At 41.2% G+C, this 27,525-nt stretch overlaps 1 protein-coding gene across 4 annotated transcripts in view; it reads left to right on the forward strand.

The window, feature by feature from the left end:
- Nucleotides 1-20,406, forward strand: part of GTF2B (general transcription factor IIB) — a 34,754-nt gene extending 14,348 nt beyond the window's left edge. For all 4 annotated transcript variants that reach the window (XM_065519144.1, XM_005542805.4, XM_074002330.1 and 1 more), the window contains 5 exons: nt 9,176-9,309; nt 13,069-13,215; nt 13,344-13,473; nt 15,874-16,155; nt 19,990-20,406. In XM_065519144.1, coding sequence (XP_065375216.1) covers nt 9,176-9,309; nt 13,069-13,215; nt 13,344-13,473; nt 15,874-16,155; nt 19,990-20,123 — 827 coding nt within the window. In that variant the 3' untranslated portion in view covers nt 20,124-20,406. The remainder of the gene's footprint in view (nt 1-9,175; nt 9,310-13,068; nt 13,216-13,343; nt 13,474-15,873; nt 16,156-19,989) is intronic.
- The last annotated feature ends 7,119 nt before the right edge of the window (nt 20,407-27,525 follow it).

A 27,525-nucleotide genomic window follows, 5' to 3' on the forward strand; every position in this document is an offset into this window, starting at 1 on the left:
CTGAGACTGCTGGTTATTTGCCAACGTCCATTTCCCCGTTCTTTCATTAGTAAGAGTCCCTGCGTTTTACATGGGCATGTATGTGGCTGCTCACCTAGACCCTATATCCCAGTTTCTCCTGTAGCTAGGTATGCCATGTGGTTAAGTTCTGACCAGTGGGTTTGTAAGTATTAGAAGAGATGTGTACAGCTCTAGATCCTGCCTTAATAAAAGATGTATCCTTACTTTTTCTCCTTCCCAGTGGCTAGAATGTAAACATGATAAAGGAAATTACCAACAGCTGTCCTATGCTACAAAATGCAAGCCATAATAAGGATATATTATCAAAAAGATAGGAGGAGCTTGGGTCATACTAGCCTGGGACTATTAAGTGTGGACTGTTAACATGAGAAACTTCTATCATGTTTAAGTCACTACTATTTATTATTTAATTATAGCAACGCTACCTGTATATCCTTCCTTAAAAACTTCTGGAATCCTGGCCAGATGCGGTGGCTCACCCCTGTCATCCCAGCACTTTGGGAGGCCGAGGCGGGCAGATCACGAGGTCAGGAATTTGAGACCAGCCTGACCAACATGGTGAAACCTTGTCTCTACTGAAAATACAAAAATTAGCCGGGCATTAGCCGGGCGTGGTGGTGTGCGCCTGTAATCCCAGCTACTTGGAAGGCTGAGGCAGGAGAATTGCTTGAACCCAGGAGGTGGAGGTTACAGTGAGCCGAGATAGTGCCACTGCACTCCAGCCTGGGTGACACAGCGGGACTCCGTCTCAAAAAAAAAAAAACCAAAAAAACATGGAATCCTGTGGGAAGTTTCTCTTGTTTGGGTCATCTATTAGTCTGCTAGGGACTGTGCTACTGCCCAGAGAGACTGAGAGTACTGGTGGTAGTGACGTTGGAAGATTTTCTGGATTGGATTGGATTGACAGTTCTTTATTATAGATAGAATGAATAAGCTTAAAAATCAATATGAGGCTTATGAATATAAAACTGTAATAAAGAGAAACAGGGATCCTGTGGACTTGGCAGAAAACTGTACCCATAACATAGTTTAATTACTCAGAGAAAGTTACAGAAACCAATGTGATCAATGAGCTAAAGGGTCCATTATTGAAATATTATGGAAGATTTCTATTAAATGTCAGAAAAAAGTAACACAGCACAAGGAGACCAACACGATAAAACTGGTTTTTAGGTGGTAATTGGCAGACTTAACACTAAAAAACTAAATCAGTAAAGCAGAGAACAAACCTGAGACACACCCACAGTGTGCAAGACGACAAGATATCTATTAGGTTAGTCAGACAAAGTACCCACTATGGTACTACTTGAAGATCCAGGTGAATAAAGTATTAAAGATAAAAGAGAAAAAAACTTTACATTCCTAGCAGAAGAGCTCAGGGCTACAAATCAAGAATTGTGCACACCACTGGGGATTGCATTCTTTTAATGTTTTAAAAATTATATTAATAGAGACTTGTAACCTACCACTTTCTTTCTTTGTTTTTTTTTTTTTTTTGAGACAGAGTTTCACTCTTGTTGCCCAGACTGGAGTACAATGGCATGATCTCGGCTCACTGCAACCTGCACCTCCCAGGTTCAAGGGATTCTCCTGCCTCAGGCTCTCAAGTAGCTGGGGTTGCAGGCATGCGGCACCACGCCCGGCTAATTTTGTGTTTTTAGTAGAGACCGGGTTTCACCATCTTGGTCAGGCTGGTCTCAAACTCCTGACCTCAGGTGATCCACTCACCTTGGCCTCCCAAAGTGCTGTGATTACAAGCGTGAGCCACCGCACCCGGCCTAAAAAGTTACTTTCAAAGGACCTAAATCATGTTGACAGATTACTTCTCTGTGACAGTTGCTGAAATACAATGAACTTATCCCTAATTCTTCAGTTTGTCATTTGGTACAAAAAGGAAGCCATAGAACAGTCTTCTGAGCCAGACGCAATGGCGCATGCCTGTAATCCCAGCACTTTGGGAGACTGAGGTGGGTGGATCACCTGAGGTCTGCAGTTTGAGACCAGCCTGGCCAACGTGGTGAAACCCTGTCTCTACTAAAAATACAAAAAATTAGCCGGGTGTGGTGGTGGATGCCTGTAATCCCGGCTACTCGGGAGGCTGAGTTAGGAGAACTGCTTGAACCTGCAAGGCAGAGGTTGCCGCCGGCCAAGATACAGCCTGGCCAACAAGAGCGAATCTCCATCTCAAAAATAATAATAAATAAAAAGAGCAATCTTTTATACGGATTTGTACATAAATCTCCAAAAATACAGTGCCGAATTATCTTTGTTAATTGTCGCTTGAAACAGCACTAATGACTATTCGCTTAACATTTTTGGTTCTCCTTTAGGGTATATGATGTAATTGTATTTCTCCCCTTTGAAGCATAACCACTTACTTGATTGGCTTTGGCCAGTGGCATGTGAGTGGAAATGTTAGTGTCACTTTTGGTCAGAAGCCATTATGAAGTCTGTGTATAATTTCCCACATTCCCTTCCCCATCCATGGTAACTGGCAATATCTCAGGTGATAAAGATCTTGTCACCTTGAATAAGGATGGTGTAAGAAGCTTCCAGCTATCCCTTTATAGATATGTAATGTGAATAAGAAATAAACCTTCATTTTAAGCCACTGAGCTGCTTTAAAAATTGTTCCTCCAGTATAACTTGATTTATCCTAACACATAAGTATTAAAGTATAATAAATCTCAAACAATTGTGGTTAGCTTTTTACAACATAAGAAGACGAGGTGGCTGGGTGCGGTGGCTCACACCTGTAGTCCCAGCACTTTGGGAGGTCAAGGATGGAGAATCGCTTGAACCTGGGAGGCGGAGGTTGCAGTGAGACTAGATCGCACCACTGCACTCCAGCCTGGGTGACTGAGCGAGACTCCGTCTCAAAAATAAATAAATAAATAAAGTAAATAAATAAATAAATAAATAAATAAATAAATAAAGACAGTGTAAGAAACACAGTGGTCTGGTAGGAAGACAGACATTTAATAAACTCAACACTTACTCCTATTTAAGGTACTTAGGGTAGAATAATGCTTTAATAGACTGTTTCAATTGTATGCATAATGTTGAAATGTTTCAGTTTAAAATGAAGAGCATTGTTTTGAAAGTTTTGACTAGTGCTTTAGATATAAAATATAAATGAAAGTTAAGCATTGGAAATGCAATGTGTTTTTTTTGGAATATGTTTTTTGCCACTGATGGGGTTCTATATCTAGAAGTCAAATTAAATTTTAAAAAATTAATAGTCTATTAAAAGTGACTGAATGTAAGCATATAAAATATAGCAATTAGTAGTTAGAAAATGAGATTTTTAACATAAAAAATCTAGGTCTAGTCTTAAGCATGGCATACATAATACTTTGAAATCTGCAAGAAGACCTTGAGGAAAGAGTATTCCCTTGTTGAAGAAGATAAGAATTGTTCTATGATTCCCAAAATAATATATAGATTTGGTGTCATTTAATTCAAAATCAGTAGTATATTGGTGGGAATGAGTTTTTAATTTTTAATTTATTGAGCTGTAATTGCATACCATAAAACATAGTTTGAATTTTGACAGTGCATGTACTTGTGTAACCCGCACCCTAATCAAGATATAGAGACCGTTTCCCTCACCTTAGAAGTCATTTTGGCAGCCGGGCGTGGTGGCTCGTGCCTGTAATCCCAGCACTTTGGGAGGCCGAGACGGACTGATCACAAGGTCAGGAATTTGAGACCAGCCTGGCCAACACCGTGAAACCCCGTCTCTACTAAAAATACAAAGTTTAGCCAGATGTGAAGGTAGGCGCCTGTAATCCCAGCTACTCGGGAGGCTGAGGCAGGAGAATTGCTTGAACCTGGGAGGCAGAGGTTGCAGTGAGTCGAAATTGTGCCACCTCACACCAGCGTGGGTGACAGAGTGAGACACCAGTTGCGGGGGGAGGGGGGAAAGAAGTCATTTTATGCCACTTGCCTGCCAGTCCCACCCAGCAATAGCCGTGGAACTGATTTCTGTTCTCATAGATTATTTTCCCGTTTTTTCAACTTCACTTGAATGAAATCATACAATATGAACTTTTTTGTGACTGACATTTTTGGTTTGAAATAATTTCAAAAAAATTTCAAAAAGTTTTGAGATATATTTGTTATTGCATGTGTGAGTAGTTTATTTACTGAAGAATATTCCATTGTGCACATTTTTCTGTTGATGGGTTGTTTCTAATGGGGCAGTACACTCACTCCATCCCTCAGTATCTGTGGGGGACTAGTTCCAGGACCTCCCTTGCATACCAAAATTTGCAGATGCTCTAGTCTCTGATACAAAATGATGTAGTATTTGCCTATGCACATCCTCCCATATACTTTAAATCAGCTCTAGATTACTTCCGTAGCGTAAATGTATGTAAATAGTTGTTTATACTGTGCTCAGGGAATAATAGCAAGAAAAAAATGTCTGTACATGTTCAGTACAGGCGTTTTTTTCCCCCAAATGTTTTCAGTCTGTGGTTGGTTGAATCCGTGGATGCAGAATACACAGATACAGAAGGCCAGCTGTACTTAAGAATGGAATTGCCAGATTGTAAGATAGGTGCCAGAGTGACTAAACCACTTAAAACTGGTGCAAGTGATTTTTGACAAGTATTCTCGGTTTCTTCTTGAAAAATGAGATGGAATTCGTATTCTCTTCAGAATATGGTAAAATGTTTTAGTTAATACCCTTTAGACACCACTCTAATGTATGGATTGAGAGCTATACATGTGTGAAATACATAAATACACATATTGTGTGTGTTTACTTTTTTGGATGGGGAACTTGATTAAAAGTGTTAAAGATCACGCTCTAGATGGAGCGAGGAGTTGTGCATATATATGTATTATAGTAGTGTAAGTTTTCTTTGATACTATAAATCTTCACATAGACTACAGTGTGTGGTTAAGAAGGAAACTAGTGGAAGTTCGTATGTTTCTTGGTTTCTAGAACATTAAAAGGATATGTGAAGTTTTGTGTATTTGCTAATTAGCTGACTTCTTCCTTTTCAAAAGTTGATTATAGATTATACCCAGGCATGGCTGCCTTGTACCACTTAGCCCTTGAAAAAATTTTGTCTTGCAGCTTTCTTCCAGAGCAACTTTTAAAAATACTACTCCATTTAGATTTTCTTCAAATGAAAATTCTTTATGTATTCTAATTTTTTCTGAATGGACTTGCCCTATTTGTTGTTACTCATGCACTTAATCTGCTGGACTAGTTGTAGTTGCATGGTATGCTAATCGAGTTATTTTGGAAACTTCATTCCTTATGAATGCTCTTTTGGGTTGTTAAATATAAAAAGAGGGAATGGTTCTTAGCACAAACCACAGATTCTTGAACGAGTCGTTTAGATCATTCCTACGTATGTAGAAAAATTACATCACCACCCAGTGTTGTGTTTTCTATTTATACTATGCTACCTTAAAATAATCCATCTTTAAAAAAATTAAAAATCCATCTTGTCTTTATAAAAACAATATAAAGCAGGCAGCAAATGGAACTCATGGTAAGGTATTTCAGAAAACGCTATGAAATGAAGCATCTTAGCTAACTAATGGTTTATCTTTAGATTTCTAGACAGACTTAAAAGGTGTGGGCATACCTTCTGCCTTTTCACTTATGCCATTGTCTTGATACATTCATGTATGTTAATAAAAATATTGCAAGTTACTGATGACGTTTGATGATTTTTTTTTTTTTTTTAGCTTAAAATTTAGTAAGTAACTCTGGGTTTGAAGGCCACAGTGATTTTTGTTCTGTGCGTGTTTGTGTTTTTATTTTGCCAAATAGTAAAGTTAGATTGTCTTTTCTCTCTTTGAAAACATAAGTGCATAGGAACACTGTGGTATCACTTTAATTGGTGGATGCTATTAAAGGGACTAAATTCTGTCTAAAAATACTATGCTGGTGCTTATGATAAATTTAGTGAAAAGAGCTTGCCATGAAACAGGCACAATATCTAAATTTTAGGGAAACATATAGGTGCATACATATGAACGAAAAACAGAGCATATATGAAAATATAGTGGTTGTCACTGGGTATTGGGAATGGAGGTAATTTTTTTTTTTCTAACATATCTTTTAGTGAGCAAGTATTTTCTAAAAAGGAAGAAAACTTGATCTCTTTAGTGTGATCTCTTTGGGACATGGGTTTGTTGGTGAATAGTACTCACTGCACAGTGGTTTGGTAAGGTTTCAGTGCACAATGACAATTTGATACTTTTCAGTACCTTTTTAAAATCTGTGTAATTCACATTACTTCCTAAGTTTAGTGATGTTTATTATGAGGAAGAGGAAATAGAGAAATCCTTGTAATGCCATACATCTAACGCTTTTCTCCTTGTTTTGGGCCACCTCCTCGATGTGATGTATTAAAATTGCCTTCTGACTTACCGCCCTGCTTCTGCCTGCCTTGCCTGTTCTCATTGCATGCAGGGATGGCAGATGGGAACTCTGCCTCTAATCTCAATCCCTTTGTAATGTGGACACATGGTAGTCCAATTGATAATCTACTTTTACCTCAGCTGTTTAAAGAAAAGTTTTTCTGTTGCGTGCGGTGGCTAACCCCTGTAATCCCAGCACTTGGGGAGGCCGAGGTGAGTGGATCGCTTGAGCCTAGGGGTTCACGACTAGCCTAGGTAACATGGGCAAAACCCCGTCTCTACAAGAAATACAAAAATTAGCCAGGCATTAGTGGTGCATATCTGTAGCTGCTCAGGAGGCTAAGGTGGAAGTATTGCTTGAGCCTGGGACGCAAAGGCTGCAGTGAGCCGAAATTGCACCACTATACTCAAACCTGGGTGAGAGAGCGAGATCCTGTCTGAAAAATAAAAAGAAAGAAAAAAGAAACATTTTGTCAGAGGCTTCAGGAATGAATCATTCTCTTGAACATTTGCTTACTTTCGACAGGGTCTCACTCACCCAGGCTGGAGTGCAGTGGTGTAATCATGGCTCCCTGCTCCCTGCAGCCTCAACCTCCTGGGCTCAGGTGATCCTCCCACCTCAGCCTCCCTACAGGCATGTGCTACCATGCTCAGCTAATTTGTTTTTGTATTTTTTTGTAGAGACAGGGTTTCACCATGTTGCCCAAGCTGGTCTCGAACTCCTGGGCTCAAGTGATTTTCCTGCCTCAGCCTCCCAAAGTGCTAAGATTACAGGCGTGAACCACCATGCCGAGCCTTTTCTTAAATCTGTCACTAAGATTAAATTACGTGATCACTATACTCTGGTTGTTTATGAGCATTTAAATTAATTTTTATATACAAAATTTAAAACTTAGCATGGTCTAGGTGGAATTCCTTCTGTTTTCTCTGTTCTTTGCTGTCCTCCTGATCAAGTACTTAGCAGAGCACTTGGGAACTTTTAAAGTCTTCTATGGAGATTAATGTTACTGTTTTGTTATTTGGGTTTTTTTTTTTTTTTAATTTGAGGCGGAGTTTTGCTCTTGTTGCCCTCTTGTTGTGAACTCAGCTCACCACAACCTCCGCCTCCTGGGTTCAAGGAGTTCTGCCTCAGCCTCCTGAGTAGCTGGGATTACGAGCATGCACCACCACGCCCAGCTATTTTGTATTTTTAGTAGAGACCGGGTTTCTCCATGTTCGTCAGACTGGTCTCGAACTCCCAACCTCAGGTGATCCGCCCGCCTGGACCTCTCAAAGTGCTGGGATTACAGGCATGTGCCACCATGACCAGCTAATTTTGTATTTTTAGTAGAGACAGGGTTTCTCCATCTTGGTCAGGCTGGTCTCGAACTCCTGACCTAGGTGATCCGCCTGCCTTGGCCTCCCAAAGTGCTGGGATTACAGGCGTGAGCCACTGCACCTGGCCCGAGATTAATGTTTTAAACTGATGCCTCTCCCTTATCATCCCCACAAAAAAGGAGAAACTCAGAATATATGCTTTCTAATTTTCATAGCAGTAAATAGCGAATATTGAGCACGTAGTACTACTTTTTAAACACTTTACATGCACTATACGTGGGTATTATAATATCTTATTTAATCTTTATAATCTTTAAAATACGAGGTTAAGGAGAATTTTAGAGCTGAGGTAATAAAGACATAGAAATGAAGTAATATTCTAAGGCTAAGCAGCAAAGGGCAGAGTTCACACTCTTGACTATTATATTAATTGACTGTTAATACCATAACTCTAATTGCTGCAGTAACTGGTTTCTGCCATTTGTTTCTTTCTGCTTGCTGTGTATACACAAAGATGAAATGGTCTGGTTCCTTCCTACTTTCAGCTTCATCACAATTCACTGAAAAAGCTCATGTTTTATAATTGGAGTGTAGAACAGACTCTGATGTGCATTTCAGTTCTAGCTATGTGATCTTAGGCTAGTTCATCTTATTTGTGAAGTGGCAGTAAAAGTGGTACCTCCCTTGATAAGGCTGTGAAGATTAAGTGAGAACATGTACAAAAGGGCACAATGAGTAGCGTGTGTAAGTGTTCAGTGTTAACTTTTGACTACTCTGAAGGTATTGCCAGACATTGAGATTTCTCACCAAAACAGTAATAATACGGTTTACTTGTGTCTGCTTTTTTTTGACATCATATATTTAGATGCTGCCTCTTGGCTTAAAGAGAAAAGTTTGCCAACCAGACTTTCTTCTTACTGATTCTAGGCTTGAAGTTTATTCTGTATAAATTATTTGGCCACATATATTTTTCATCAAATTGTTACCTTGAAACAGAAGCTTAGGCTTATTTTCTGCAAAGCATTTCCCACCAAAACTTAGTGACGTTTTAATATGAAATTATTTGCATTAATACCATTCTAAAAAATGTTTTCTGTTTTTTTCCCATGCCTGTTGCAAATTTTGTGCAAAATCTGGTTCTTAATCATTATTACATTGTTTGCCTTTGCATCACATATGAATAGCTGTACTTTGCTACTTTTGACATTCTTTTTCTTCCAAGAGTTAGAATATCATAGCATAATGTTTCAAGAGGATTATTGTTAGACTGGTACAATAGTTAAAGGAATGCTTTAGGACAAATGTCTGAAATGTGATATTTGAGCTAGATCCTAGATGTCCATGTGGAGATTTCCTGGGAATAAAATGGCTTAGTTGGGCATTGGACAGTGTAGTTAAGTAAACCTTATCTTGACAAAATGATTCAGGTATGTGCTTATATTCTTAGGTGACCGGGTTATCGATGTGGGATCTGAATGGCGAACTTTCAGCAATGACAAAGCAACAAAAGATCCATCTCGAGTTGGAGATTCTCAGAATCCTCTTCTGAGTGATGGAGATTTGTCTACCATGATTGGCAAGGTAATAAGTCCATTTGGCAGGAAATACCAATTGCAGAATGACCATAGACCTGAGAGTTTGGGAACTTTTCAAAAATATGTCACTGTACCAGTGGGGACTCTTGACCTGTCTAATAAGATTTGCCAGTAATATCATTGTGAATGAAGGCTAACTTGTGTGTGTATTCCATCCTAAAGTGGGGAAGACTTTTAAATCAAATTAAATCCAAATTAAATCCAAATTACAGGGCCTTTATATCAGACCTTTTTTTCATAAATCACATTTTGTATACACACAAAAAATGAGTGTAGTGTGGCCTTCATGAGTTAATATTGATATATTCTTTGAATATCAAGAATGTCTTCTCGGCTGGGCATGGTGGCTCACGCCTGCAGTCCCAGCACTTTGGGAGGCCGAGGTGGGTGGAGATCAGGAGTTCAAGACCAGCCTGGCCAAGATGGCGAAACCCCGTCTCTACTAAAAATACAAAAATTAGCCGGGCATGGTGGTGGGCGCCTGTAATCCCAGCTACTCAGGAGGCTGAGGCAGAGAATTGCTTGAACCTGGGAGGCGGAGGTTGCAGTGAGCCGAGATCGCGCCACTGCGCTCCAGCCTGAGCGACAGAGAGAGACTCCATCTTTAAAGAAAAAAAAGACAAAAACTTGTCTGGGCAACAGGCTGGAGTACAATGGTATAATCAAAGCTCACTGCATGCTCAAACTCCTGGGCTCCAGTGATCCTCCTTCCCTGACCTCCCAAGTAGTTAGGACTACAGGCGCATACCACCACACCTGGCTAATTTTTATTTTTAAAAATTTTTTTGGCCAGGCTCGGTGGCTCACGCCTGTAATTGCAGCACTTTAGGAGGCTGAGGCGGGCAGATCGCTTGAGGTCAAGAGTTTGAGACCAGCCTGGCTGACACAGTGAAACCCCACCTCTACTAAAAATACAAAAAAAGTTGTCAGGCATGGTGGCGGGCGCCTGTAATTCCAGCTACTCAGGAGGCTGAGACAGGAGAATCGCTTGAACCCAGGAGTCGGAGGTTGCAGTGAGCCAAGATCACGCCACTGTACTCCAGCCTGGGTGACAGAGTGAGACTCTTGTCCAGGCAGGTCTTGAACTCCTGGTCTTAAGCAGTCCTCCCGCCTCAGGCTTCCAAAGCGCTGGGATTACAGGCATGAGTTACCATGCTGAACCCTGCATAGCCTGTTTTGTTTTTGAGACAGGGTCTAACACTGTCGCTCAGGTGGGAGTGCGGTAGCATGATCTCGGTTCACTGCAACCTCCCCCTCCCAGGCTGAAGTGATCCTTCCGCCTCAGCCTCCCAAGTAGCTGGGACCACAGGTGTGGGCCACTACACCTGGCAAATTTTTTTTATTTTTTATAGAGACAAAGTTTCACCATGTTGCTCAGGCTGGTCCCAATTCTTGGGCTCAAGTGATGCACCCACCTTGGCTTCCCAAGGTGCTGGAATTACAGGTGTGAGCCACCATCCGTGGCCAAGATAGAAATATTTTTAAGCTGCTAGATTTATCACATAATAAATTTCTATGTGTACGTGGGCATATTTTTCGACTTTCTATTTTTTCCTGTCCTGGTCCAGTTAGTCAAATGCCGTACCACACTGTTCTAATATATAGTAGCACTAGTTTTCCCTCATTGCTCTTCTTTTTCAGCATTTTCTTCACTAGTGTTTTCCATTTAAAGGTTAAGTTTGTTTCATTTTTTAAAAAAGTTTAGGTTTGTTCACTTGCATTTTTTGTACCTTTGGAGTTGATCATATGATTTTCCTCCTTAGCTCTATTAATATGATGTTTTATATTAGATTCTTTAGTATATTTGTGGAACAGTCTCCACTTGGTTGATATTACTGCCTTTTAATACGCTGTTGGATTCTGTTTTCTGTGGGGTTTTTTGGTTTTTTTCTTTTGAGACAGGGTCTCTTTCTGTCACCCAGTCTAGAGTGAAGTGATGTGATCATAGCTAACTGCAGCCTCAAACTCCCAGGCTTAGGTGACCCTCCTGCCTCAGCCTCCCGAGTAGCTGAGACCACAGGCGTGCGCCACCACACTCTGCTTGTTTTGTTTTGTTTTGTTTTGTTTTTCTGAGACGGAGTTTCACTCTTGTCGCCTAGGCTGGAGTGCAATGGCGTGATCTCAGCTCACCACAACCACCTCAAGCGACTCTTCTGCCTCAGCCTCCCAAGTAGCTGGGATTACAGGCATGTGCCACCACGCCTGGCTAATTTGTATTTTTAGTAGAGGCGGAGTTTCTCTCTGATGGTCAGGCTGGTCTCAAACTTCCGGACCTCAGGTGATCCGCCCGCCTCAGCCTCCTAAAGTGCCAGGATTACAGGCATGAGCCACTGCGCCCGGCCTGTTTTTTAATATTTAATATTGTCACTGGGGTTTTGGTCAGATTAATTTGCAAATTGACATAGGGAAAATTGACTTCTTCATAATAAATCTTGTATTCAAAAACTCATAATGGGCCGGGCGCAGTGGCTGAAGCCTGTGATCCCAGCACTTTGGGAAGCCGAGATGGGCAGATCACGAGGTCGGGAGATCGAGACCATCCTGGCTAACCTGGTGAAACCCCGTCTCTACTAAAAAATACAAAAAAAAAAAACTAGCCGAGCGTGGTGGCGGGCGCCTGTAGTCCCAGCTATTCGGGAGGCTGAGGCAGGAGAATGGCGTGAACCCGGGAGGCGGAGCTTGCAGTGAGCTGAGATCTGGCCACTGCACTCCAGCCTGGGCGACAGAGCGAGACTCCATCTCAAAAAAAAAAACAAAAAAAAACTCATAATGCCTTTCCATTTCCTTAGGTATCTTATGTGTCCTTCAGGAGATGTTTGAAAGTTTTCTTCATGAACATCTCACATGTTTCTCAAGTTTATTCCAAGATTTTCGTTGTTGTAATTGAAAAATTTGCTTTCCTTGTCTTTTAACTGGTTGATTGTATTTATGAAGGGTATTGATTTCTATTTATTTTGACCTTGCTGCTTTAGTGAATTATGTATAGCAGCTGTGTTTTAGTGATTTTCTTGCATACTCCAGGTGTATAAAGATACTATCTGCAAATAGTTTATCACCTCCTTTCCAATTTTGTACTTCCGATTTTTCTCTTGGTTAATTGACTCGTTTTTCTGATCAGTGTTATAAAATGGTAGCAGTGGGAGGTGCATTTGTCTTGTGATTTTGGTGATAATGCTGGTAATGTTTCTTCATTAATTGTACTGGCTTTGGGCAGAGGAGAGTGGTTTTCTTATGTAAAGAGGTACTCATTTGTAGTGTCCTATGAGTTTTTATCAAAAATGAACTTTGAATTTTGTTCATTTGCCTTTTTAGCACCTTTGGAGATGATCATGATTTTTCTCCTTAGATCTAATAATATAGTGTTTTACATTATTTGATTCTCTAATAATATCTTGTGGAACAATCTCCAGTTGGTCATGATATGCTACCTTTTAATATGCTATTGGATTCTGTTTTCTAGTATTTGATATTTTTTATCATATTTCTAAGTGAAATTAGACTTCCTTTTTCCATGGTTTTGTCAGGTTTTTGTATCGTATTTCTATTTATACACTTTAAGCTTCACATTTTCTATGTTCTTGAACAGTTGTTAGAATTACATATTCCTTTAGTATAGATGGGCAGGATGCACAATTCAGATTTCTAGTCCATATAGAATCAGATCTTGTAAGTTATATTTTCATAGAAAGTGTCCCATTATTCATACTTTCCAAAACGTTTTTTCATAGTTTTAACTGTTCTATAGGGTACAGGAGCTGCAAGTTTTGATGAATTTGGCAATTCTAAGTACCAGAATCGGAGAACAATGAGCAGTTCTGATCGGGCAATGATGAATGCATTCAAAGAAATCACTACCATGGCAGATAGAATCAATCTACCTCGAAATATAGTTGTAAGTTCTTGTCTACCTCCTTTAAGCCATTCTGGCATTGACTTTGCATAATTTAATGAACACATGAAATTTCGATATTGCAGCTAATTAAATGACATAGAGTTAAACTTAGTTTCTCTGCTTTGAAGGATCGAACGAATAATTTATTCAAGCAAGTATATGAACAGAAGAGCCTGAAGGGAAGAGCTAATGATGCTATAGCTTCTGCTTGTCTCTATATTGCCTGTAGACAAGAAGGGGTTCCTAGGACATTTAAAGGTAAGTTTTTACCTTTTTTTTTGTTGTTGTGGTTGGTTGGTTGGTTGGTTGGTTGGTTGGTTGGTTGAGATGGAGTCTCACTCTGTCACCCAGGCTGGAGTGCGGTGGTGCGATCTTGGCTCACTGCAACTTCCGCCTCCCATGTTCAAGCTATACTCCTGCCTCAGCTTCCTGAGTAGCTAGGATTACAGGCACGTGCCACCACACCTGACTAACTTTTGTATTTTTAGTAGAGACGGGATTTCACCATGTTGGCCAGGCTGGTCTCAAACTTCTAACCTTAGGTGATCTGCCCGCTTTGGCCTCCCAAAGTGCTAGAATTAACAGGCGTGAGCCACTGTGCCCAGCCTAAAATAGCATTTTCTACATCATATTAAAGAAACAGACCAATGTCAGGCAGCTTTGACACTTAGAAGCTAAGTCATCTTTATTGTCACTACAGTAATCCACTTGAGCATCATTTGCCAGTGTCTACTTATTTTGTTCCTTGACAGCAAATTCATAGAATGTTCTTTTAGGCTGTTTTCCCACGTAGACTCATTTTAGTCCATGTAAGCCCACTATGTTCTTTGCTAGTGAGATCTTTTGATGGACTGTTAAAATTTTGTGGGCTTTCAGGCCTGTAATGGTAAACCAAAGTAGGCCATTTACACATTTGGTTTACATGAAAACAGTTTCCATTTCTAGCACCAGTCTCTGTAGATGAGGGAGTCAGGCTTTAGAAAGTATCAGTGAAGGCCAGATACGGTGAGTCACACCTGTAATCCCAGCACTTTGGGAGGCCGAGGCGGATCACCTGAGGTCAGCAGTTCAAGACCAGCCTGGCCAATATGGTGAAACCCCGGCTCTACTAAAAATAGAAAAATTAGCCAGGCATGGCGGTGCACGCCTGTAGTCCCAGCTACTCGGGAGGCGGAGGTTGCAGTGAGCCAAGATCGCACCACTGCACTCCAGCCTGGGCGACAGAGCAAGACTTCATCTCAAAAATAAATTTAAAGAAAGCATCAGTGAAGTTTTTTCTCTTGAGGTGTATTGTTTGCATTTTTACACTTCAGTTGGAGGCTTTGAAAGAACTGGTATTTTTCATACAGTTTGCAGTTACATGGGAATATATGACAGTTTGTTCAGTGTTGCTCACTGACTTACACTACCAAAGCTCAGTTTAGCTGAAGACTATACTTAACCCTTTATTCATCCAGTGAGTATTTATTTTTTATGTTTTCTTATGTAAAAGTGAAGAGGTGATGGCCTTTATCATCATCTTTTTTGTTGTTTTTATAATTAAAACAGAGCTTTTGTTAAATTTCTTCTGAAAGTGTATGGTGGTTGCATCTGGGAATAACAGGGTCAAATATTTTATTTCATCGAGCTATATAGCCCATAATTGCAGGGATTTTATGTACACATGACACTGTGTTGCCTAAGAGGCATCCTTTAGCTTGAGTATTTTCTTTCAGCTCCTTGATAACACTGCTTACAACAGGTTAATGTATAAATATCAATTTTTCATTTAAAGAAATTTACTTGCAGTGAATTAATCCTTAGAGCAGTTAATATTTGGAAAGATTAAGACCTAAATTTAGCCAGGCACAGTGACTCACACCTGTAATCTCAGCACTTTGTGAGGCCGAGGCAGGTAGATCACGAGGTGAGGAGTTCAAGACCAGCCTGGCCAAGATGGTGAAACCCCATCTTTACTAAAAATACAAAAAATTAGCCAGGTGCGGTGGCAGGCGCCTGTAATCCCAGCTACTCAGGAGGCAGGAGAATCGTTTGAACCCGGGGAGCAGAGGTTGCAGTGAGCTGAGATGGCATCACTGCACTCCAGCCTGGACAACAGAGTGAGACCTCATCTCAAAAAACAAACAAAAACCCTACATTTAAAGAGTGAAGAACATTAGGCCAGGCACAGTGGCTCACGCGTGTAATCTCAGCACTTTGGGAGGCCGATGCAGGAGGATCACCTGAGGTCAGGAGTTCTAGACAAGCCTGGCCAACATAGTGAAACCCTGTCTCTACTAAAAATACAAAAGTTAGCCAGGTATGGTGGTGCACGCCTGTAGTCTCAGCTACTCGGGAGGCCGAGGCAGGAGAATCACTTGAGCCCAGGAGGTGGAGGTTGCAGCGGGCTGAGATCGTGCCACTGCTGTTAGCCTGGGCAACAGAGTGAGACTCCGTCTTAAAAAAAAAAAAAAAAAAAGTGTGATGAACATTAAAGTTAACTGAGAAATTTGCAGTTATCTCTGGGGGGGAGTATCACTGAGAGAATTAGGGTTTTATCTTTAAGGCATGATTGAATGTTTTACAATTAGAATGTATGTTTATAATTAGAAATGGTAGATTTTAAGATGAACTATATGGCTTAAGTGAATTGATTTATTTAATTTTTTTTTCTTTTAGAAATATGTGCCGTATCACGAATTTCTAAGAAAGAAATTGGTCGGTGTTTTAAACTTATTTTGAAAGCACTAGAAACCAGTGTGGATTTGATTACAACTGGGGACTTCATGTCCAGATTCTGTTCCAATCTTTGTCTTCCTAAACAAGTGCAGATGGCAGCTACCCATATAGCCCGTAAAGCTGTGGAATTGGACTTGGTTCCTGGGAGGAGCCCCATCTCTGTGGCAGCGGCAGCCATTTACATGGCCTCACAGGCATCAGCTGAAAAGAGGACCCAAAAAGGTAGGGTTCGTCATCAGGAAGTGTGGCAGTAAACTGTGAAATTCGCAGCATGTGATTATTTTTCCATTTTAAGTTTGAACCAGGTAAATAGCAAGAACCCACATTTGGCCGGGCACAGGGACTCATGCCTGTAATCTCAGCACTTTGGAAGGCCAAGGCGGGTGGATCACCTAAGGTCAGGAGTTCGAGACCATTCTGATGAACGTGGTTGAAACCCCATCTCTACTAAAAATACAAAAATTAGCTGGGTGTGGTGGTGGGGCTTGTAATCCCAGCTACTTAGGAGGCTGAGGCAGGAGAATTGCTTGAACCTGGGAGGTGGAGGTTACAGTGAGCTGAGATTGTGCCATTGCACTCCAGCCTGGGCAACAGAGCAAGACTCCATCTCAAAAAAAAAAAAAATCCCACATTTAAGACATCGTTCCTCAACATCAAAATGTTAAGAAAAAATGTTTTGCTTTTAAATTGCTCATAAAAAAAAATGTTCAGAGACATAACCCTGTAAACCTAATTTTTTTCCCATTTGAATTATTTTAGTTTGTACATCTTTTATTCTTACAAGTTCTTTTTTCTCCCTAAATATATCCTCTTGATCATACTCTTTTCCTCCCCAAACTTACGTTTTTAAATCTTAGGGGTCAGGGAGGCATGCTTTGTTTCTCACTGCTTGGCATGGGATCCTGCAGATAGACACGCTGTAAAATATGTGTTGGCCATCAGCCTTTAACATTCTCTTAAGGTTGGTTTTTTCCCATCTTGTACAGTATTTTACAGTTTCTTAATACAAATTCTGAAGTAAGTAGACATAAGTGGTTCAGCCTTCTAAAACCATGTTTAAATTTAGTGTTGTAGGAAAACTTTCACCAGAAGTATTAAGTGAATTTCTTTTCCTTTTTCCTTTTTTTTTTTGAAACGGTCTCCCTCTGTTGCCCAGGCTGGAGTGCAGTGGCACAATCTCAGCTCACTGCAGCTTCCACCTCCTGGGTTTAAGCTATTCTCGTGCCTCAGCTTTCTGAGTAACTGGGACTACAGCCACGTGCCACCACGCCCAGCTAATATTTGTATTTTTAGTAGAGATGGGGTTTCACCACGTTGGGCAGGCTTGTCTCGAACTCCTGGCCTTATGTGATTCGCCTGCCTCTGCCTCCCAGTGTGCTGGGATTATAGGCACAAGCCACCACGCATGGCCCACTAACTCCCTTTTAAATTTAGAAGTGACTACTCCTTTCTAAATCTTTGAGGATTATAGAAGTTATTCATAAACAAATGCATGTAAAGAAATTCATAAACTAGGTGCGGTGACCAGCCTCCTGGCCAACATGGCAAAACCCTGTCTCTACTAAAAATACAAAAAAATTAGTCAGGTGTGGTGGCACACATCTGTAATCCCATCTAGTAGGGAGGCTGAGGCAGGAGAATCACTTGAACCCAGGAGGCAGAGGTTATAGTGAGCTGAGATCATGCCACTGCCCTCCAGCCTGGGTTGATGGAGTGAGGCTCTTTTTCAAAAAAAAAAAAAAGGTGGCAGGGCGTGGTGGCTCACAAGTAATCCCAGCAGTTTGGGGGAGGCCAAGGTGAGTGGATTGCTTGAGGCCAGGAGTTGAAGACCACCCTGGCCAACATGGCAAAAAGCCTGTCTCTACTAAAAACACAAAAATCAGCCCAGCATGGTAGTGCACACCTGTAGTCCCAGCTACTTGGGAGGCTGAGACATGAGAATCTCTTGAACCTGGGAGGCAGAGGTTGCTGTGAGTCTAGATTGCACCACTGTACTCCAGCCTGGGAGACAGAACAGGACTGTCTCAAAAAACAAACAGAAAGTGAGTTAGTGAATTACTGGCCTCAATAACTTTGTAATACTCTATTCACAACAGCCTTCAGCTTAGGCTATATGTTGAAAAAATAATAAATGATAGGAATAATTAGAAAGAGGAAGCCAATCATTAGTTATTTAAAGGAGCCATTATCCATTCCCTTTGGCCTTCACTTAGTTTTAAGGAAATTTTGAGTCTTTTAGTAAAATTGAGAAGTTGCAGTTAGGCAGTTTGTCCTTGAGGTACATTTCTAGTTGTAAAGTTTATTCTAATGAACAACATGGAAACATTAATCTTGGTGCTTTCTGCTTTTTAGCTTTATATGAAAAGTCGTCTTCAAATGTAAGGTCCTTCTCTTCCCTGCACAGCAGGCAGTTGATATTCAAATAGTTGCCATTTATTGGTATTTAGATGTAGAATAATGTAATGCAGTGTGAGATAAGGAAATTTAAAATTAGCTAATTGTACAGTGATGGCAGGCATTCACAGTGAAAATCACTAAAACCTCACTGATTTGAATCAACTGTGAAAAGGTGATAAAATGAGTTTGTATTAAAAGATGTTTAGGCCAGGCATGGTGGCTCATGCCTGTAATCCCAGCACTTTGGGAGGCCGAGGCAGGTGGATCACCTGAGGTGAGGAGTTTGAGACCAGCCTGGGCAGCATGGTGAAACCCCGCCTCTACTAAAAATACAGAAATTAGCTGGGCGTGGTGGCAGGTGCCTCAGCTACTCAGGAGACTGAGACAGGAGAATCGCTTGAACCAGGGAGGCAGAAGTTGTAGTGAGCCGAGATCTTGCCGTTGCACTCCAGCCTGGGTGACAGAGCAAGATTCCTTCTTTAAATATATAAGTGATGTTTAAAAATCCATTTTAATAAAGCATTCATAATACTTAACCAAATATTGTAGTGGCAGTCCTTTGGTATTTCTTTTAATGACTTTGAAAGGAAAAAAGGGACAGTGACTTTAAAGGGTAAAAGTGGATCTATTAGGATTTTGTAATAGACTAGAAATGTTCGTTTGAGCTAATAATATTTGCTTATGTGCTTGTATCAGTGAAAAGCATCTCCGTATGCTATAAGTAGCTGTTTGACCTCGATGTATTAAGTAGAAAAAAAGACTGTAGAACAATATTTACAGTGTAACATTTTGTTTTTAATAGGGACCTCTTAACAGAAGTTAGCTAGAGGAGATTTTGCATGGGAACTTTCAAACACAGAAATAAAAAGTGAATTTCTTTACAAGAATGTATTTGTGGAGTACTTTGTGATCATCAGAAAGATTTATAAAGAAAAAGGAGCAGTCAGTTGTAAATACGATACCCAGTATAATAAGATAACACTCCTAATACTAAGTCCTGAACCCTGTTCATATATTTTATATTAAACTCCTTAAAACATTGACAGCTCTGTAAGGTAGTAACTACTGCTATCATTTTTATTGTTGTTGGTTACTGACTTTAGCTCCCGCTTTTTTTTTTTTTGAGTCAATATTTGGTTAAGCATTATGAATGCTTTATTAAAATGGATTTTTAAACATTTATTTATTTATTTATTTAGAGATGGAATCTTGCTCTGTCACCAGGCTGGAGTGCAGTAGCACGATCTCGGCTCACTGCAACCTCCCCCTCCCGGGTTCAAGCAATTCTCCTGCCTCAGCCTCCTGAGTAGCTGGGACTACAGGCGCCCGCCACCACGCCTGGCTAATTTTTTGTATTTTTAGTAGAGATGGGGTTTCACCATGTTGGCCAGGCTGGTCTTGATTTCCTGACCTAGTGATCTGCCCAACTCGGCCTCCCCAAGTGCTGGGATTACAGGCGTGAGCCACTGTGTCTGGCCTAGCTGCTGCTTTCTACCTTTTAGTATGTATTTCCATTATCAGTTTTTAGAAATCACTTCTGGTTTTGTTTTTAAGTTTGGCGCTTTATACTGTATAATCATATCTCACAAATGACAATGCAGGTAGTAGAAAGGAGGTAGGATGGAAATGACGGTTAATGTTTTGATTTTTGTCTTTTAGAAATTGGCGATATTGCTGGTGTTGCTGATGTTACAATCAGACAGTCCTATAGACTTATCTATCCTCGAGCCCCGGATCTGTTTCCTACAGACTTCAAATTTGACACCCCAGTGGACAAACTACCACAGCTATAAATTGAGGCAGCTAACGTCAAATTCTTGAATACAGAACTTTGCCTGTTGTACATAGCCTATACAAAATGCTGGGTTGAGCCTTTCATGAGGAAAAACAACAGACATGGTACGCATTCCAGGGCTGAATACTATTGCTTGGCATTCTGTATGTATATATACCAGTGAAACATATTTAATGATTTAAATTTCTTATCAAATTTCTTTTGTAGCAATCTAGGAAACTGTATTTTGGAAGATATTTGAAATTATGTAATTCTTGAATAAAACATTTTTCAAAACTAAAGTTTTTGTTATAATTATATGTTACATTTAACTTATACATAATTATAAATAATGCAAATCATTGCAGCTAATAAAGCTTTATTTCCATTACTTATATATACATAGTTTTTTATTTTAATAAATTCATGGAAAGAGCAAAAGCTTTTGAGAACCATTGTTAACATCCACATCGTATTTAGTGTCCAGTTTGAAAGGATTCATATGTGAGATTTATTAATATGTCTATTAAACAAGAAGTGATGAGCTTGGACCTTTTGAAAGGCACCAGCTTGACAGACATTAAAATGTTCTAAGTATGTGATTTTCTCAGTGAACTTACTGAGCAGAGAAGATGATGCTGGTAAATTAATAGCAGCAGCAGATCAATAGATTTTAATTTCTGGATGTTAAAATCTCATGTTGTAGAATCTGCATATCCCTGGTTCTTTTTTATTCTTTGTTAGGCTTACTGGTATACTCACAGACTAAAGAGCATTTCATTTATTATCTATTATTTTTTGATACAGAGTCTTGCTTTGTTGCCCAGGCTGAAGTCCAGTGGCCCAGTCTCAGCTCACTGCAACCTCTGCCTTGCCTCCAGGGTTCAAGCAATTATCCTGCCTCAGCCTCCCGAGTAGCTGGTATTAAAACAGGTGCCCACTACTACGCCCAGCTGATCTTTTGTATTTTTGGTAGAGACAGGGTTTCGCCATGTTGGACAGACTGGTTTAGAACTCCTGACCTCAAGTGATCTGCCCACCCTGGCCTCCCACAGTGCTGGGATTAGAGGCGTGAGCCTCCACACCTGGCCTAAAGAGCACTTTAAATGAAGATTACTGGGCCTGCAGGTGGTTTTTACAGGGGACTTGAATCCAAGCTAGACATCACCACTGGTAACTGCACTGCTCTGGAAACAGGTGTCACAGTTCTGAAACATCTGAAAAGAGGTTAGCACTAGATTAGAAAGACGATCTCCTGTTGTGGCCTGGTGGGCAGGGTCAGACTCTGGTTCATAGAGGGTCTTTGCCAAGAGCAGACCTCCACTGCCATTCTGCTGACCATGGAGTGGGGATAAGTATTGGTGCCATGAAGACAAGTGGTATTTCTGCCTTGAACAAAACATAGGACACTCATCCAGTATTGTTTAGAGCTGGGGGAGAAGACCGGAAAAATAATCCTGTCAGGGAGAACCTGTCCCACCCAGCGTGAGGCCTAGGAATAAGGAAGCTTCAGTCTGTATCTCCCTTCTGGACACATCTTTGATCCCTAGCATCACACACCTCCACATACGGACTAACGAACAGTGGTGCTCTCTAGTGTTCCCCAGGTTCTAGTGACTAGCCACAAAGTTCCCCATTCAGTGACCACTGCAGTTACCAAAGTTTATTTTTGCACTTAGTAAAGGTCAGTACCTACACATTATAGAAAATTAGGAAAATATGTAAATAAGTCACCCAGAAATAACCAGTATGTTGGTGGGGTTTTTTTTCTTTTTTTTTTCGAGACGGGGTCTCACTGTAGCCCAGGCTGGAGTGCAGTGGCAAGATCTTGGCTCATTGCAACCTCTGCCTCCTGAGTTCAAGTGATTCTACTGCCTTACCCTCCTGGTACTTTTTTTTTTTTTTTTCATTTCAGCTTCTTGCTGTGCTTATTTTAAGAGAAAGGTTCTCACTCTGTCACCCAGGCTGGAGTGCAGTGGCATGATCATAGCTCACTATAACCTCAAACTCAGGGTGAACTGATTGTCCTCAGCTTCCCAAGTAGCAAAACTACAGGTTGAGGACACCACACCCAGCTAATTTTTTCTATTTTGTAGAGACATGTCTCACTATGTTGCTCAGGCTGGTCTGAAACTCCTGGCCTCAAGTAATCCTTCCACTTAAGCCTCCCAAAACATGAATTACAGGCATGAGCTACCATGCCTGGCCCACATTTTTTCCAGCATAGCTGATTAAGATGTAATAGGCTTGTTTAGTCTGTTCATTTTTCTGGTTAAAAAGATGTATTCATTAGGTAGCTAGAAAAATTCAGATAACGGGAAAATAAAAATCTGGCCCTTGCTACTCGTGTCAACATCTTGGGCCGGTTTTTTTTGTTTTTTGCTGCCTATACATTTGTAAAGCTTGGATCAGGAGAATTGATTTTGAAGATTAGTCTGGGGTCAGAGGGTATGTTTGGGCTGTTTTTTTGTTTTTTTGTTTTTGTTTGAGAATGAGGCATTGTTGTAGGCATTTCTTGAAACTAAAGGAATTAAAATGCTAGTTTTTATAAATCCTCCGTAAGCCACCCATATGGTTAAATCAGCTTAATTCCAAATACTGAAATAAGGAAAAATGCCTATTCGAAGAGTAACTAGTAGCACTGTGACCTGTTTTTTCCTTCCATCCCTGGCTTCACATGCTTGAGTGTTCTCAAAAGGGGTAAAAGTGGTTGGAATTGGATCCATTGTTAATAACCCTTTTGGGAAGTCATTAAATCTGACTACTGGAACATTCTCACTTTCAGCAAAGAAGCGCAGGGCTCAGCAGCAATTCTGTTTGGGGCTCAGGCCCCTCAAGCCTTCTTCACCTGAGCAGGCCCTAGTCCTTATTTGTCTATTTCTTTGAAGACTGTTCCATCTTTTAAATATAGAAGTTTATAGTTGGATGATTTTCTACTAAAATTCACTCAAGATACGGAGTGTTCATTCACAACTAAATCTTATTTATTGTGGCAAAATTGCTAATACTTAGACTTTCTTTTTTTCCTTTTTTTTTTTTTTTGAGACGGAGTCTCGCTCTGTCGCCCAGGCTAGAGTGCAGTGGTGCTATCTCGGCTCACTGCAAGCTCCGCCTCCCGGGTTCACGCCATTCTCCTGCCTCAGCCTCCTGAGTAGCTGGGACTACAGGCGCCCGCGACCACGCCCGGCTAATTTTTTTTTGTATTTTTAGTAGAGACGGGGTTTCACCGTGTTAGCCAGGATGGTCTCGATCTGCTGACCTCGTGATCCACCCGCCCCGGCCTCCCAAAGTGCTGGGATTACAGGCCAGGCCCTACTTAGGGTGAAAAGAATATGACATACTTTGAAAACAATACATTGTAAATTAGTGATTCAACGTGATTTATCGCTTGAGTTGTGAAAAATCCTGTATTAAGTGGACACCCACCTTATTGAGAGATGAGCATACTTGGATCTTGAAGCCAGCTTCTTTTGGGGCCTACGTTTTAGCAAGTAAGTAATATTACTGAGCTATGCAAGATAGTTTCTACGAAGATAACGTGGATCCGCTTTGTACATGTTAGCATTTTTCTTTTTTTTTTTTGTGACGGAGTCTCTGTCAGCCAGGCTGGAGTGCAGTAGCACAATCTCGGCTCACTGCAACCTCCGCCTCCCAGGTTCAAGCGATTCTCCTGCCTCAGCCTTCTGAGTAGCTGGGATTACAGGCGCTGACCACCACACCCAGCTAATTTTTGTATTTTTGGTAGAGACGGGGTCTCACCATGTTGGTCAGGCTCATCTCGAGCTCCTGACCTTGTCATCCGCCCGCCTTGGCCTCCCGAAGTGCTGAGATTACAGATGTGATCCACCTTGCCTGGCCACACGTTAGCATTTTTAAACAGTTGAAGTCGTCATGAATATGGCTCCTTGCATTTGGGTATTTGAAACATTCACTGGAAGCCACTTTCATTGATAACCTGTGGTATTACTCTGAGAGTTCAAGAATTTGATTATACGTTTCATGAAATCTTAGCTTCAGTGCTCTGGTCCAGTCTCCCCATTTGGTATATCAGAGCAGTGTAGAGAAATGAGAAGATCTGCACGAGCTCTCTTAGTAGTAGCAAAGATGAGATGGACTGAGGTCTCAGTCATTCAATCCAGTGTTCCTTCCACTGAACCACACCATTGAAGCTCACCTCACAGGACGTTGCCTGAGGACCAACTTTAGTTGTACCCTTCAAATATAATTCCATTCAGTTACGAAAGAGAACACTTAAAGGCAAAACTTGTATCTGGCTTCTTGAGGAGAACTTTTGAGAGTTTTTGAATTATCTTTAAATCAGCCCAGGTGACAAAGAGTTAATAGCCAGAAATTGTTTAGCCTTTCCTCCAAACTTAAATGCTGCTTAAACTACATGCCTCTTGATAGTAAGCATTTGTGTTCAAAGCAACACTGTACTTTACCAATGGTTGTGTTTGGTTTCTGAGCTAATTTTGTTTCACAGGTGCAAGATTTACTTTAATTATCAAGATGAACAGCTGTGGGGGTCAGCCTATTACCCATCTGGTCCTAATCCAGCCAAGAGGCCTCTGTGCCTCATGCCAATATTTCCAATTGTCAGTGGCCCTGACTTTTCCTGTTGCTGGAGTTTTAATCTCATCTGCCAATTGTGGCGCTATTGAAAGATCTTCTGATCCCCTGAACACCTCCTCATTCTTCCCTTCCCAGATACACACACACACACACCCTTCATCAGAATCTCAAGATTGTAAGGCACCACTACAAGAGCCCCATTCAGCTGATCTCTAGCCACAGAGACCCCAGCATCTTTCATAAGCATAAACTTCTATTCGTAATCCTCAATGGCATTTCTGGGGCAATATTTAAACTGGCATTTCAGGAGGCTCAAGCTTGCACTTGGTGAAAGAGGAGGAGGGAAAAGGTGACTCTGAGAGGAAAAAACCTCTTTTTCCCTCTACCCACACACTACTAAACAACTTTTCTGACACTGTAATGTGCGGGTATTTCCCCACACACACTTAGCAATTCTCCCGGAGACACCAGCTTGGTGTCCTATCATTCAATTCTGCCACTGTTTACCTGGAGATATATGCATCAGATCCCACAGGTTAGGGGCTCATTCCCACAAAAACTGCCCCCCCTCACTTCAGACACCAATTGCAAGTAGTAGGTTGTCACCTATATCTTTGGCAAAACGTTGGGGCTCTCACCAGCCCCTCTTTGGGTTCCACTATTGTGCTAGGGCAGCTCGTGTGACTCAGAAACACATTTAACAGCTTATTATAAAGGATATTACAAAAGATACAGTTGAACAGACAAAGAGATGCATAGATCAAATATGTAGGAAGGGCACTGATGGCCTCTGCAGGCACACCTCCCTCCTGGAATCTCCACATGCTCAGCTGCCTGCAAGCTCTCCGAACCCTCTCCTTTTGGGATTTTATGGAGGCTTCATTATGTGGGCAGGATGGATTACATCACTGGCCATTGGTATCAACTTTCAGCACCTCTGGACCTTGGTAGGGGGTTGGGACTAACCCCTCTCATTACATGGTTGGTTCCCGAGGCAACCTGCCCTCATCTGAGGCTATTCAGCAGCCTGCCAAGAATCATCTCATTAGGACAAAAGATGCTCCCATCACCCAGAAAATTCCAAGGGGTTTAGGAGCTTTCAGACTCCCTGATCATTCAGGTAATTACAGAGTTTCTATCCAAGTGCCAGTCTAAATACCAAGACCTCCAAGAAGTCTTCACTGAATTCACAAAATTCTAGGTTTGCTTGGAACTGTATAAAGTGCGCCTGGAACATCTTTTAGTTTAAGAAAGCAAGGAGGTACTCAAAGACCAATGGGGTCGAAGTTTGGGACAATCTAAGCATCCAAGAAAAAAGTATAATACATTTAAAAATCCATGAATTCACAGTAATACACAACCATACCAACCATAAAAGCAAAGAAAAATTGAGGGAAGAAAAAGCAAAAGCTTAAGAAAGAACAAGCTAAGAATGGCTGCTAATCAATACAGAAGGAATACTAGAGTTAGAAAATTATTTTGCAACTACCAATGTAATGATTTATTCAGATGAAGGTAATTGGAAGGATAAAACCACTGAAAGGAAGGTTTTTGGGAAATAGAATAAATAATCTCAAGTATTATCTCAAGTTGCTTACTAGTTACAAAGGAAAAATACATCTTTACAAAGAGAGTTCTGATGATCCACCTTAACCATGTGATTGAACTTAAATAATAGATACTTGACATTACATATCTCCTTATGTGATGCAATAATATGCCATACCACTAATGTAATATTCCTTAAAAAGGTTTTAATTTTTATCTATTTTCTTTTTTTTTTTTTTTTTTGAGACGGAGTCTCGCTCTGTCGCCCAGGCTGGAGTGCAGTGGCGCGATCTCGGCTCACTGCAAGCTCCGCCTCCCGGGTTCACGCCATTCTCCTGCCTCAGCCTCCCGAGTAGCTGGGACTACAGGCGCCCACAACCGCGCCCGGCTAATTTTTTGTATTTTTAGTAGAGACGGGGTTTCACCGTGGTCTCGAGCTCCTGACCTTGTGATCCGCCCGCCTCGGCCTCCCAAAGTGCTGGGATTACAGGCGTGAGCCACCGCGCCCGGCCGATTTTTATCTATTTTCATCTGATGTTTTTGGAAGCTGACTGTTGACTGGTCTAATTTAAAATCAATTTTTAAAAAGGTTTGCAGTGAGGCAGAAAAAGCACCAGGCAAGAGATTGGTCTTGGCTCTGCCATTTAGCAACCATGTGAGCCAGGACAACTGCACTCTACCCATTTCACAGGAGTACTCTTGAGGATTAAATGAGATAATATATATGAGACTACTTAATTATAAGATATTAGTATTTAATTGCTTTTTTTTTTTTTGAGACACAGTCTCCCTCTCACCCTCAGTGGTGAAAACTTGCTCACTGCAGCCTTGACCTCCTGGGCTCAAGCGATCCTCCCGTCTCAGCCTCTGAGTAGCTGGGCCTACATGCACCACCATGCCCAGCTAATTTTTTTTTTTTTTTTTTGAGACGGAGTCTCACTCTGTTGCCCAGGCTAGAGTGCAGTGGCACGATCTTGGCTCACTGCAACCTCCGCCTCCCAGGTTCAAGCAATTCTCTGCCTCAGCCTCCCGAGTAGCTGGGATTACAGGCACATGCTACCAAGCCCAGCTAATTTTTATATTTTTAGTAGAGATGGGGTTTCATCATGTTGGACAGGCTGGTCTTGAACTCCTGACCTCAAGTGATCCACCTGCCTCGGCCTCCCAAAGTGTTGGGATTACAGGCGTGAGCCACCACACCCAGCACTTTTTTTTTTTTTAATAGAGTCGAGGTCTTGCTATGTTGTCCAGGCTGGTCTCGAACTCCTGAGCTCAAGCAAACCTCCTGCCTCCGTCTGCCA

This window comes from Macaca fascicularis, chromosome 1 (genome assembly GCF_037993035.2).
Source record: "Macaca fascicularis isolate 582-1 chromosome 1, T2T-MFA8v1.1".
NCBI lineage: Eukaryota > Metazoa > Chordata > Mammalia > Primates > Cercopithecidae > Macaca > Macaca fascicularis.